Source organism: Oreochromis niloticus, linkage group LG6 (genome assembly GCF_001858045.2).
Source record: "Oreochromis niloticus isolate F11D_XX linkage group LG6, O_niloticus_UMD_NMBU, whole genome shotgun sequence".
Taxonomy (NCBI): Eukaryota; Metazoa; Chordata; class Actinopteri; order Cichliformes; family Cichlidae; genus Oreochromis; species Oreochromis niloticus.
Window position 1 is genome coordinate 34,480,759 of NC_031971.2, and position 14,552 is coordinate 34,495,310.

The following is a 14,552-nucleotide window of genomic DNA, read 5'->3' on the forward strand; positions in this document are numbered from 1 at the left end:
GAGGGAGTGAGGTAGGCCTAAGGCCATGTGCAAAAGTTCAATTGCAGTCTTTGTTTATGTGTGCGTGTGTGTTTGTGCGCAGAAGTAGGCCACTCTGTCCTGTGAAGTGCTTTGCTTTCACTTGACCTTTTAGCAGACCTGCAGAATTTCCAATCATCTCTTTTTGAAGCAGCTGCTCGAGATGAAAGTCTTCTGTCCTTCTCATGATACTTGAGACCAGACGAGAAGTTGAATTTTCTCATACCTGCGCCTGTCTTTGATTTGAACAGGGAGGAACAGGAGGAGCGTGGAGAGGTAATGGCCTTGCTGCAACATGATTGGCAGACTGACCTTTGTTCCCTCCCCTTCTCAGTAACTGCTGCCTGATGGGGGCGTGTCACTATGGAAACTGAGCTGTGTGAGTGTGTGTCAGTGTGTGCGTGTGTTTGCGAGAGAATGGAACTTCCTAGTCAGTCTGTCAGCTCAGCGTGTGGGAAAAAGAGGGAGAGCTATAGAGTGCTGTAAGAGAGGAAAAGGACGTTAACAGTGAGCTACGTTAACAGTGTCTTAATACGACTTTAACAGGCAGTTGAAGCTTATTCTAAGGTGTGAGTGTGCGATAGACTTGCTGAGTTATGGCTCTATCCAAGTTAGCTGTCTGCAAGGATTTCAAGTCCTAGATAGGTCCTGAAGAAACTCCGTCAGTGCACATGAGTGATTGTGTTTTTGTGGTTCAGTTATGTAGATTAAACAGTCACTGGGTTTCCTCCTCTTTGAGAGGAGAGCAGGATGAGCCTGAGGAAGAGGCTCTCCTTCAAGCGGGTCTGGAACTCCAATACAGTGAGTAATACATCCACACGTTCATACACACAGTGCTTTACAGGTGGTATTCATAGAGGAACTGCTCTTCTAGTCAGTGTTTTTTTTTTTTTAATAGAGTGGAAGTGAAAGGAGTGTAAGGAGAGTCTTAATTCTCTTATTAACTCATTTGTCGATCAATGCTCATAGAAGCATCTTAACTAAATATTCAAATATTACCTGATGTTTGAAACCATTTTTGATAATACTAATAAAAACCAATAACCAGGTCTTGCATGCATAATTGTCATTAACCTTGGTTTTGATTTGTCTTCTGTATACTTTACAAAGGGATGGAACCAGTTAGAGAGAGAAATCGAGAGTGTAAATATCATTCACTTCATTCAAGTGTTGTTCTGCTCGCTACAAGTGAGACGGGAGAGATAAACGAAAAATGGGACCGTTACCATGAGCAAGGTACATGGTGAGGAAAGGGAATCTATTACCTTCAGCTGAGGAAAAACAAAGGGACAGGATATGAATGAAGACAAAATAAGCAAAGACTCCTGGGAAAGGAACGGGGTACAAGTTAAAATGAACAAGTCATTCTGTCTGTTATTTTCAAGAACGAAATGGTTCGGTGGTGGTACGTTTGCATAAAGATAAAGTAAGACAGACTAACGAATATTTGAGGCGGCTGCTTCTCTTCCTCTCAAAGCCAGATGTCTTTTGAGCCAGAGCAGGAGACAGAAAGAAAGAGAAGTAGAAACAAAGCCAGAGACTGTGAAAAATGTCGGAAAAGATCTGCTTTTTGTAGGCTCTTTTGGTCTTGTGTTTTTTCAAGAAAGTGAGAGATAACAGCTGTAAGACAGTGGAATGGTGAGCTGAGTCAGAAGTCTCACTTCTTGTGAAGTTTGCTTAATTTAGCACATCAACTGGCAGCTGTGAGAACATATCTGCAGGTGTTAAGCCAGGGGTACTCAATCAGATTCATATCTGTTTACATGGTGTTTCCTCCTTTGTCTGTGTGATGGTGGTGTGTTTAAGGCATCAAGCCAAGTAAAACAGAAATTTATCACCGGTCCAGCCTCTGAGTCACACCTCCTGTGTGGCTCTTTTGTAGGGAAACAAACACTCTCCACATTCCTTCCTTTCATTGAGAGTGGATATTGATTTCTTAGTGCGCTGTAGGGATTTATCCTAGAATTCCAGAGGATTTCAATTTGGAATAAAAAAACTTGAAATTTTACATATTTGCAGGGATGTTGATATAGGCAACTCAGAGAAGCTACTCTGTGTTATTTATTGATTTATATATGTTTTTTGGTTAAATTGTTAAATTTGATACTAAGCCAGAGGTTACATGGAAGACTTTCTTGCTCATGTTCACAGCTTCACACCCTTCTTTAACTTTCGTTTGAAACATTACAACCGAATCAGCTTGTTCACTCCATCCTTGCCTCGCTGAGTTAAGCTATGCTCAACCTAGGCTTTCTCACAGCCCCCGTCCTGGCAGGATTACTCTGGTCTTCTAAATGGCAGCCACTATTCACCTCATATTTAAAAGTAAACACAGTGGCACGCACACATTGAGACTGTTAGCCCAACAGCTTCCTCCTCAGATGGATGTGTGTGTTTATGAATGTGTGCAGTCTGAAAATCTGTGTTATGAATTCTAAATCAGCTTTTATGGACAGAATCTGTGTGTGTGTGTGTGTGTGTGTGTGTGTGTGTGTGTGTGTGTGTGTGTGTGTGTGTGTCTTTCATTTGTTCAGTTATGGGTGTGGTCTCCTGTAGTGATGTAAAATCACAAGACATGATCAGCACTCTTTTATATTTTTGTCATCTTTTACTCAGAATCTCATTCCTTTCCAAGGGTGGCCGTTTAAGTTCCAGTGTTCGAGCCAGGAACAGGTTCCTGTCATACAAACAGTCTAGTCTTTGTGTGTGTGACTGCATATGTTATCCCTCACACTTTCTCCCACAGATAGACATTTTTGTTCACCTTGTTAAGTGCTACTGGTCACTCTGTGTGTCATCCATTAAAACAGAATGTCCTTTTCTGCCGTCTGCCTAAACGCTCAAACGTAAACAGGGCATGTTTCGGAAACTTGAGGTTGTTTAAAGAGACTTTTATTATATTCAAAGTTTCAATATTATGACCCTGTGAGTGAGCATTTGTAAATTGTACAGTGTGCTTAGTCATAGCTTGAACCCGACGTTCAGGCTTCATAACAGATGATGTAAGTCATGCGCTCCACGCTAGTCACAGCTAATAAAGGATTTGGACCTCCGCAAACAATAACCACCAACAGCAGAGGAGGCAAAAGCACAGATATTCTTTACTTAGACAGATGTTTAGATACTTCTGTTCAAAAAAGTTTAAAGTAAAGAGTAAAGAAGTTCACTTTCTTTAGTACAGACTTTGAAATGTAATAAAGTAAAAAGTAACTTTTTAAAAGACAATTCTAATATGATCTATTTTTATGCAATGCAAATTAAAGCTATATGAATGTAATAATAAAATATTAGTACATAGAAATACTTTGCATTCATTTGCAAATGTAGGTAGTAAAAATAAAAGTTTTCAGAACAATAAATACTAAAGTACAGATACCTGAGTACATTAACAAAGTATTTGTGCTGAGCCACAGATGCACACACAAAGCATAAGCAGTCCAGGCATGTATCTACAAGGTGGCAATTTGTGTTCAAGGAGCTAAAAGCAGGAGAATGCGGGTAAACACACAAGTTTTGACCTGTAGACTAAAAAATACTTTCCAACCTCCATGTAATGTAACCTAGTGAATGACAGAGTCACAACACCACACCCTGTTCCTACTGAAGGTAGTTGAGTCTTATGTATGTATGAGTCCAATTTTTTCTCTTCTTCTAAAGAGGTCTCAATAAGCCATCAAGTGGAAAAACGGGAAATGACTGTTAATAAAAACATAGCCTTGAATTTTTGGTTCAGACCAGGGTGTGTTGCCACTAAATGTTGCGCAATCATGTGATTCAGCTTTTATCTTTTGTTAAAGTGGGTGTCACAGTGATGTGATCATTGTGTAACGGTCTACAACGCTTCCACTGTGTCAGTATTCAGTGCACATGGCTTCCTAGAATACCAAAATAAGCTTATGAAGTTTTTCACCGAAAATCATTCATTTTTTTGTGAATTTCCAGATTAAAGTCGAGATGTGGTTCATTATGGTTATTTGCCTATGTTGACTGTTTAGTATAAATTCATCTGTGAGTCAACAAGAACATCAAAAACTGATGATAAAAAGTTAAAATTACATTAAACAACATTTCTTGGCTTTAGCTTCTCAAATGTTAGGATTTTAATTGAACATGTTTATGTTTCCAGTGATTTGAAGCCATCACCTTGTTATCTAGTTCTCTAAGTTATCTAAGTAACTGTGTCTAACAGTGTGGGGCACTCTACCAAGCTGTGTTTTTTTTCCCTGGACTGGACGTTTTTTTCTTTCCTTTTTTCTTTTGTTTGTGCTCTTGGTACTCCACAGGACAACCAAGGATTAAAAAAAAAAAGAAACTGGCTGTTTTGTCATCGGTCACCAATATCCCAACCTCTGAGTCCAGCAGTGGTGAGCACTGTCACCTCACCATATCAGTGGGTTTGAATGCATCAGCCAGTTAGAGCTTTTTTTGTGTGGACCTCAGTTTTTCTGCCTGTTAGTCATCCTAAAATTGACCATGCTTGTGAATATGAGCGTGAATTGTTGTCTGTCTCTGCTAAACCTTGCTACAGACTGGCAACCTTTCTAGACATGGCCTGCCTCTCAACCTATGAGAGTTAGGATACGTGACCCTAAATTGGTTAAACAGTTTATAACACAGATGCATTTTCAAATAAATGTATGGTTTAAATGTTTTGCAAATAATTTCATCATGTTTTTAATTATATTTTCTATTGTTTTTGACTCTCACACATTGTTGATGAGATTAGCTTTAAAATCCAGTATCAGTTGGGCTCTTGACTATACATATATATATATATATATATATATATATATATATATATATATATATATATATATATATATATATATATATGATGAAGTTGTAGTTTCAGTTTGTCCACTTGTAATGAAAATGTTAGATAAAAATGTTAACTAAATGCAGGTATCATACTAGTCAGGTAGATCTGTATCTAATGTTTTTTGTCAAGTAACAGACATTGTATGCATATTTAACTGAGGGTATAAAGACTAATGTGTTATTTATTAATAAGAAAGAACCATTATCTGCAGCTCTGTCTTGCTTAACCAGAATTGACATCCTACACATACAGAGTTTCTACTTTTTTCCAACAGCAACAAAAAACAAGCTCTTCACAACTGTAATCATGATCACCAGTCTCTGAAGTTGTGTCATTTTCTACTGATCTTATCAGTGCATTCACCACAATACACATGAAAGGCCCACTAATATCTGTAAGAAACCTATCCTCAGCCTACGTTATAGGGGATGTGATAACAACTGAAACCAGTGGAGGCTAAAAGTAGCACACGTGGCACCTATGAACTGGCAGCACATTTGTTCCTTACAGTGGGATATACATTTGAGAGTATCCTGCTCAGTTATATTGAAGTATTTTCCAGCTACATATCATCTCTACAGATAGAGGCTTGAGAGAGGAACTTGAAGAGGGAATGTCTGAAAAGCCCCAATCGTTCTCTGTGGGCTGTCAGGAATGACCAGGACTTGCCAAAAGAGGAAGGGAAACACCACTGGAATGATTGAGGAAACGAAGACGGAGGGCAAGAATATGAGAATGATTTAAGGAGAAGAAGGGAATAAGTGAGAGAAAGGAAGAAAGACTGGGGCTACAGCATTCTGGGAAAAGAATAAACAAAAGGAAGGAGAGAGTGAAAATAGGCTAGAGGGGGAATTAAGTGAAAACGGGGGAGAGGGGCCTCGATCAGGGGCCATACCTCTCCACCACAGCATGTGTCTGGAAGTGATCATGCTAGCGCTGAATTGGGGATAGGGGTGAACACACACACACACACATTCATAAATGCAAAAAAAATGCATGCTACACACAAAAGACACATCTTTGACAGATGTTGGCCATATGCTTACATACTGTAGGCTTCACAACTACAACAAAGCCAGGATGTCTTGACCCACAGAAACACACATAGACACAATAGACACAGTAAATGCTGTTGGAAATGTGTGAGATGTGAATCTGATTTTTGCTCTAATAAGTGAAATCACTTTGTGTCTCTTGTAATTTTTGGTTATCGTCTCTTGTGGTTGTACCACAAACAGCTGCTTCAGAATAACATCAAATCTCTTTCCATCCACTGGAGCCAACCTCTGTACTTCAAGGGACAGTGTGTAATTGTTAATCCATGAGAAACTTTAGCCATTTTCACACATGTACTGCAGCCCTGACCTTTTCTCGACATCACTCAACAGAGCAGCATGCGGGGACGTGAGTTCGATTGGACACTAGCCCGTTTTTATCCTAGCAGCTCCCTGGTAACGGACTAGCGAATGAGCATCCCGTGTCCTTCCTCTTGCACTCTCTATCCAGGCAACTCCCTTACCTAAAACCACACATGGTTTTTCCAGTAGTATATCTTAAGAGGACAATTTCCTGCTGAGTGCTGCATGTGACAAAGGACAACTATAAAAAAATGTTCCATCCTGATTCTCCTAAAATTGTAACTCTATGCAGTTTTATTTATATAGTGCCAAATCACATATGCCGTTGCGCTTTATATTGTAAGGTAACGACTCTACAGTAATACCGAGAAAACCTCAACAATCAAATGACCCCCTTTGAGCAAGTACCTGGGGACAGCGGGAAGGGAAAAAAAATCCCTTTTAATAGGAAGATACCTCCGGCAGATCCAGGCTCAGGGAGGGGCAGCCATCTGCCTCAACTGGTTGGGGGTGATGGGAGGAAGACAAGACAAAAGACAGACTGTGGAAGAGAGCCAGAGATTAGTAATAACTAATGATTAAATGCAGAGAGCTGTATAAACATAGGGAGTAAAAAAAGGTGATTGATAAGGAAGCACTTGGTGCATCATGGGAAACCCCAGACTTACTGCTGTGTAACTAAGGGAGAATTCAAGGTCACCTGAAATTGTCTGATGTTTATGTATGAAAACATCTTTACACTGACAGAACCATCTGGGCAGATCTGACTTTAGAGAGGAAATGGCCAAAATTCACCAGGTAGCACATCTAGTACCAAATGAACTAGATGTACCCAGTTTGCATATGGAATATGAGTCTGGATATTTCAGAATTTTAATGCTATAGGCTTATTACAAATACAGAATGTTATTGTTTTTGTAAATTGGTTAACGAGTGTTTAGGTAAACAAATCTATTAGAACAGCAGAACTTCCACTGCAGTATTTTAGTTACTGTAACATTTGCATAGTTTGGAACCTAATGTAATGCTCAGTTGCAGACACTGCCTTTTTTTAGACTTTGTGGTGCTTCTGTTTTTATTTTAATACCAGTTTCAGTTTTAGTAACTCTTTTGAACACAAAGGTGTACTCCTACTGTTGACCTTTTGTCTTATGCTGTTCCCTATCTTAACTCCTCAGCCACACATGTGTCTAAAACCAAATCTAGGCTGCTGGTAGAAATCTGGGTAATTAAAGTGAATCCGAAATAACTACAACTAAAAGGGAATTTTTTTTTTTAGATAGTATCACTTTTCTCTCTAGTAAAGCTTTCAGTTTGACAGTAGGCACATGAGGCTGCAGCTCAAAGCTTTATTGTATAATATAAAAATGATCTTATAACACATATTATTTGCTTCCTAATGAATGATTTTATTATTCAGTAAACCATAGCAGGGAAAAAAAACATGTTATTTCACACAAACTAAGTTGTTGCATTTCTAAAGAACTGTGTGGACTGTGTGACCTATAGAAACCTCTGCTCATCTGGAGAACACTCTGATGTCTGTGCTGAGTAATGACGAGCTCAATAAAAGTTAATTTCCCATAGGTAAATGCGCTGTAGGAAATTCCTACAGATCACTTTGGTACCAGGCTGCTCTCTTAACATGAATAAACAGAAAGTTCGCCATTAGCAAGGCTAGCGGTTAGATTAAGAGCATAAAAAGACACATGTTGCAAACTAGACTCAGTTTTGAACTTTTTTTTTTTTTAGTTTTCAACTTTCTCAAACCATTTTCTCTCTTTCTTCCTTCCTTTCTTTCCCTCTTTTGTCTCCTGCTTGGCTTTGGCTTTTTCTGAGTCACACTGTGATGCATTGTTCCACAGTAATCTACATTACTGATGTCTGCGTTGAGTGATCTCATCCTAGCTCAGCATGTCTGAGAGAAAAACCCGCTGTACGCCATATGTGTGTATTTCTGAGTGTTGTTTTGGGTTTATGTCAGGGAAATGTGATTTTAGGCTGAAGTAAGTTTGGCTTGATTATGTGTCTGTATTAACATCTGCGTGTTTGTATTGTTGAAAACCATTAAAATGGAGATTGAATGAGTTTCTGCATCTCTTCCTATGTTTGTGATTGTGAGATAAGAAGGCAAACTTCACACCTACCTACTGAAAGGAGACGGGACCCATCCTTAACCTTTTCACACATACACCCAGACAGTAGGCCCCACCCTTTTGAGTTTTCTTGTAGAGCAAGCGCAGCCGGTTAACAGACGATTCCACCCACGCAGAAGACAATGAATGTGGGTGCTAATCTGGCTGTGTCATGATGTGAAACTGTGTTGATAATGGAATCATTCCTATTAGAAACCCAGTCAGTCTGTCTGTGTCTCCATGTGGCCAAAAGTGCATGCTCTGGCCTCTTGGCCCTCATACCCTGTGTGAGCTGATTTTAATGTGTGTCATCTGTGTGATGAAGAAAGATCCTAACTCATGTCTTTCTGCTTTTTACAGTCTGCTGCAGTCTCTGATGGAGGTGAGTAAATATGCCTTAATTTTTTTATTATTTCAGTATCATTTTCATGTCTTCTTCTTACTTGAGCTGGGGAATTTTATTGAAAATTCAACATTTTTTGTATTAATTACAAGGAGAAAAAAACAGCAGCACTAAAATAAAGGTAAAACAAATGCTGTTCTAAAATCATTTTAGAAATGGTGATCTTGTTTTGTCTTGCATCATAACTTTGATGCATCCCTTTCTCTGCAGAGGTGGCTTTTACCCCACCTTCAGTGCTCAGACTCTGTCCTCATCAAGCTGGGACATGTTTAGTTTTGCTGGTTTTTTCTACGTTGCAAGTTCATTTTTCAAGTGCAGTAAATGCACGTCTTCTAAGATTTTTAAGTGAACAGTGGTGTTGAATAATCAGCGATAATGGAAAAAAAACTCGATTGTGAGTTTTACCATAATTGTACAGAACCTTGCATTCTTGAGTTGTTAGGATGCAGTTCATTTAGCGTGTATTGAGTATTTTATCAGCTTAGGTCTTGCATTTCAACGTGGCCATGCTCACAGTAGCACCGAGCTAACATTGGTCTGCTTTCAGTAACTTCTCTAGCAACAGGCGAGCTAGTTTGGCCTGCTTTTCTGCCACACCTGTGCTTACTCTGCTGCTGGTGGCTGGCTGCAAGCTAAAGATATAGCCAAATTTTTAAATATAATAACAAAGTAACAGGTAGGGTTTTTTTCTTCTTTTTCTTTTTTGCTTCTGTAATCCTTATAAGTGTATTTTATGATACAGAGATGTAGATTAGATATAACGGTTCACGTATTACCACAGTGTAATATTTAAAAGTAAAAAACGCTGCAACAGTTGTACTAATACAAGCTTTCAGACAAAGTCTCCTCCCAGGTGACGAGATAGAACTTCACCTTTTGTCACCACGGCTTGCAAATATCTGTGAAGAAGCCTTGATCAGATTTAGGCTGGGAAGGTGTTGCAAAGGGGAGGCGTTACAGACGCTGTTTGATCATTCGTTAGTGGTTGTATAACTCATATCTTGCTGTGGTGGGGGTATAATAGTTTTTTGTTTGTTTTTTTAACAAGATGCAAAAACTAACAGTGCCAGTTCCATGACACTTGTTGGAGAGCTGCATAGGATGTGCTTTTCTAATTTTTTGTCATTGTTGTTTTTCAGTTGTCTTAGTACTGTTGTTTTAATCAGGATGATAGACCATTCGCACAGTGTATTTTCATGATTTGTTATACTGGATCTAATTTGTGATAAACTGCACTTTAACACCCCATAAATGTATATGAAAGATAAATTTTATGGCAGATGGGAGATAAAAGAATGCAGAGGAGGTGAGAAACAAGAGGCGGGGTGGGAAGCTCTGAATTTTATGGTGGACGTGTTTACTGTGAGCTTGAATGTAGAAGTGTTTATCAACACTTTTTCCACAATGCATGTCTCTGGAAGATAGAATGTGTTGTTTGTGAGCCTTCTCTCCTTTAATATTTTTTCTTGCATGAGATAGGGAACATGATAACTAAGGGACTAATGAGGTTCCTCATTTCGGAATGATGTTCTCGTTTTGTCAGTGTGTTAGATCACTGTCACCAGGATCAGGTGAGAGAAATGTAACTCTGTGCACACACACGCTGCTCATTAGAATGTTTTCGCTGAGCATCCATGAACCATTTGTATTTGGGCTAAAACCGCTATATGTTATGATACATAAATTATGTATATTGAGTAGATTTTAGCCAGCTTCCCTCCTGCATAATGTAGGAGCCCATTTCCTTTGCTGTAAATGATCAAGCTCCAGTCTAAAATTGCCTCATTTCAATGTTTAGACTGATTTATTGAAAAAAATTAAAAGAATGTGTAAAATGTAGCTTCAAATCATCTCCTTATATACCAGGTGTAATCCAGCCCTGATGTGGCCACTGGATTCCACCAGATGCGCCACAACATCTGTATTGCAGGCCTCATTAGCCTCAGTAGTGGCCTTCCTTTAACAAGCTCCTCATCAATACTGCAGCGTGTGCGTGTGTCCGTGTCACTATGTATACGCGCGCGTGTGCTCCGGCATTTTTATCTCCCTTCTCTCTCAGCTTTGAATTATTCATCTTCCTGAGGCCTGTGTGTGCTTGTATCGGTTACCCTGGCTGGAAGCTCACAGAGCCGTGTGAATGCACATGCAGGTGCGTGTGCATGTTGTGACCTGACTCTCTCTGTGCTTTCTCAGGTTGTCATCAAGGTTGCTCACCAGCAGCAACCTCTCTCTCTCTTTCTCATTATATCCTCCTTCTTTTTCCATTTCCCACCTTCTCTCTGTTTCTCCTTTGGTGTAAAAGTGTGTGTGTGAGAGTGCGTGTATGTGGGCCCTTTCTTGGACTATGCATTCAGCCATCTTGTGTTGGAGTTCATGAGGGGCCCCGATAGGGGGATTATGGATGGAGGGGCTTGGTTACCCCTTAGGATTCGCTACTTGCCCCGCTGGCACCACACAGGCTCCTACCAGCTTTACCCAGGTGAGGAGATAGCTGGAGCTTTGAATACTTGTTTTTCCAACTGAAGGAAATGTAGATTTTGTTCACATGGAAGCAATGAGGCCAACATGTTGACAGCAGAAGGTTTTCATGTTGAAAATTCAGTTTGTTTTTTTTAGGCCCGTGAAGGAAGTTAAAGAAAAATACCACAAGATGGAGATTGCTTGTTAGACAAATGGTTTTGGAACTACCAGTTGACAGGTGGATAATAGATGAGTTTAACCTGTCTGTACAGCAGCTGTTAATGTTGTAAAGTCTGAACAGGGCAATGATTGAGTGTTGTGGTTTTCCTACAGATCACTTTGCATTTGCTGTGCTGTTTCTCATCTATTGAAAATTAAAGGGAATTTCAGGGGAATACCGAGTTAGAAACTTTGTGTCAGGTTTTTTTAATTTCTGTTATTAGACAGAATCCTAAGAACTTCCTTTTGTAAATCTTACTTTACTCACTCACTCACCGACTGAGCTGTGCTTATCATAATTGTCGCTGTAAAATTCCTTTCAGTAACAACATTAAAATTTTGCCATTTAAACATCTCTGAAGCCTTTGGGTGTGGACAGTGGATGGGAGTTTTTTTTCCCTGTAGTGTCTGGCACTACAGTGTTTTTGGGGGGTCTTGTTGTGTAAAGATCCACCTTTTTGGATCAGGCTTGTTTAGGTTTGTTTAAGTGCAGCCTGCCAGTGATGGATCAAACTGGGATTTGGAGGCTTGACAGGCAGTGTTAACACTTTGGTATCTCTGTCATGTAGTGTTTTGCACTGTTGTGGTGCTCAATGTAGTGCTATGGGAGGCTGTTGCCGTAAGGCAGTGCAATTGTGTGCGTGTGTGTGTGGATGAAATGGTGTTGTTAATCGGGGTAAGCTTGCTGTTTGGTTTGTCTGTTGGCTTGGATGATTTATAGTTGCTTTCTAGAAGATACAGGCGTCTGCTTAGATCCAAATGACGTAAATTTCATCATCAGAGGGTGAACCCAAGACTGTGTGTGGATCCAGATGTCTGCCAGCTGTGACTCCACTGCAGAGACTTCATGGGAGCAGGGAAAAAGTATAATAAGTGTTGCCTTTAGCTGTGTCTGCAGACAAGTAAAACTCTGACTGAGAATGATGTGAAAGATTAACTTTTAAGATTTTAATTTGCAGAGGAAAATATGCAAGGTAAGGAAATAAATATATGTAAAGCAAGTAAATAACAAAACCTCCAAGAAATTGTGTCTGAGGCTTCTTTTTTTGTCGTTTTAAGCCTGTTGGGGTTTTTTTGTGCCGCGACTTTGTATTATAAGCCTGTCTCACTGATATACTGATAATTAGTCCTGGCTGTGTGTTGTTATAGACTCCAGCTCCTGTGACACGGAACAGGATACTTGGTTTAGACAATACATGGATAAATGTTTGCCTCTCGGTCACAGTGAGAGATTGCTGTTAATGTTAGGAGGAGCCCCTGTAGTTGTTTACTATGCCGCTGAGAACTGAAGACGAATGAATGAGCCAAGCGGTTTGGAAAAACTGATTAGAGATAACCTTTATGTGAACACTGTCACTGATAACATTAAAAGCAAGAAAAATGTGCAGAAGCAGAATTCACAATGGACTTCTCGGTTAATAGCCTCGTATCTTTCCAAGTTTTAAGTCATGTAAGACTTTAGCTGTGGGCTGAATACTGGTCTTTTTAGTTTATTTACAGGATGTGCGTCGTTTCGGGCACCTGACCGGTGATGTCTTCCCGCTGGCTGTTCTTGTGTTTTGTTTTATCTCAACTTAGCAACCCACTTTCAGTTCATCAGGCCTCAAGCTCTATGGTTATTCTCAGTGTGTCTCTGTGCCTCTTTCTCTGTCTCCTGATTTTGTCTAAACATTAGGGACATGGATGCATTGTGGTCTAGCGGTGGGAAAAACGGACAGAATGATGACGCGTTAATGCAAAAATCTATGTAAATGGGCTGTTGAAATACAGTGATACAGCTTATCTTTAACCAAGGGTGTGCAAGATACTAAATAGTATTTCCACTGTTAAAGATGCAAAGGTAATGTTTCAATACTAGTGTGGTTCTTCTCAAGTATATGATTTGGATAAGGAAATATAATTGTTACACAAAGATAACAAGTGAAGCGTGACTACGTGCAGCTTTGACCTTAGGAAAAGAGGAAGTGAATAATTTTTTCATTGTATTCATGAATTATTTTCTGTGGAAATTCACTTTGATGTGAACATTGTATATCGCAATATCACATGATACTGAATCTTACATGACTGCATCATTTGTCATCAACTAAATTACAAAAAATGTTCATGTGATGAATTTGCTTATATTTGCTATAAGGTAATTTACATTTATATGATCTTAGACCTTCACTGTATCAAACTAGTTATATTTTATTGTTTTGGTTATTTATGAAACGCTGGGTTAAAGGGACTCATAAAGGACGTTTATTTACAACAAATCATCTGGAGAAAATGTACCAGAATAAATCACATAGTTTATATCCGATTTGTTGCGACTGTACTTGTGAAAGTTTGCTTAATAACACTCTGGGAGTTAAAAAGCAAAAAACAAAACAATGGAAATCCACAGCAGGTATGTCTGTGGGAGGAGAAAGTCTCACTGGACTGTCTCCTGGGACACTGTTTCCCTGGTAAGTCCCATGCTGCTGATAGTCCTGCCTTCAGGTACTCAAAAGCCCCAGCAATCAGAAGAAAACAGGCTGAGAAAAAAAATTGATCTTTATATTATAACTAGAATAATCTGGACCATATAGCCTAAGGCTGTGCTGCTTTCAGTGCACTCATGTAATTAAAATAGAAATTAAATCAAAAAATGGAATTCATCAATAATAATAATTAACTCGACTCACTTGACATGCTTGTGTTTGTGTCTGTGTGTGTGTGAACAGAGCTGAACAGCGTGGAGCTGCAGGGCTGCAGCAGTGACAACAGCCTCAACAGTAATGCCAGCCTGCCTAGTGTCCAGAGCCACCGGCGCCACACTGAGAGGAGAGTGGCCAGCTGGGCCGTGTGCTTTGAGAGACTGCTGCAGGACCCCGTGGGGGTCCGCTACTTCTCGGTACTATAACAACGCCTGGCTGGTGTTGGCCTGAGCATACTCATGACAGATAAATGACTTTAAGCAACTCTTTCTAATGGTGTACGGAAAACTGCAGGGTAGTTGTTTTTTGTGTCAGCAGTATCATATATTGTCAAAAGACTGAAATGTACTCTGCAGCACTGTAATGACCGACTTACAGGCCTTTTATTCTGGAAGATCAAGTAAAGCATTATTTGAAGGTTGGATTTTTTAAACGTGTTTCTAAAGAAATAAAAGTTAA

At 39.5% G+C, this 14,552-nt stretch overlaps 1 protein-coding gene across 10 annotated transcripts in view; it reads left to right on the plus strand.

The window, feature by feature from the left end:
* rgs12b (regulator of G protein signaling 12b) overlaps positions 1-14,552 on the plus strand; it is a 44,545-nt gene that overhangs the window by 20,592 nt on the left and 9,401 nt on the right. For all 10 annotated transcript variants that reach the window (XM_005458586.4, XM_005458585.4, XM_005458583.4 and 7 more), the window contains exons 6-7: positions 8,691-8,712; positions 14,121-14,290. In XM_005458586.4, coding sequence (XP_005458643.1) covers positions 8,691-8,712; positions 14,121-14,290 — 192 coding nt within the window. The remainder of the gene's footprint in view (positions 1-8,690; positions 8,713-14,120; positions 14,291-14,552) is intronic.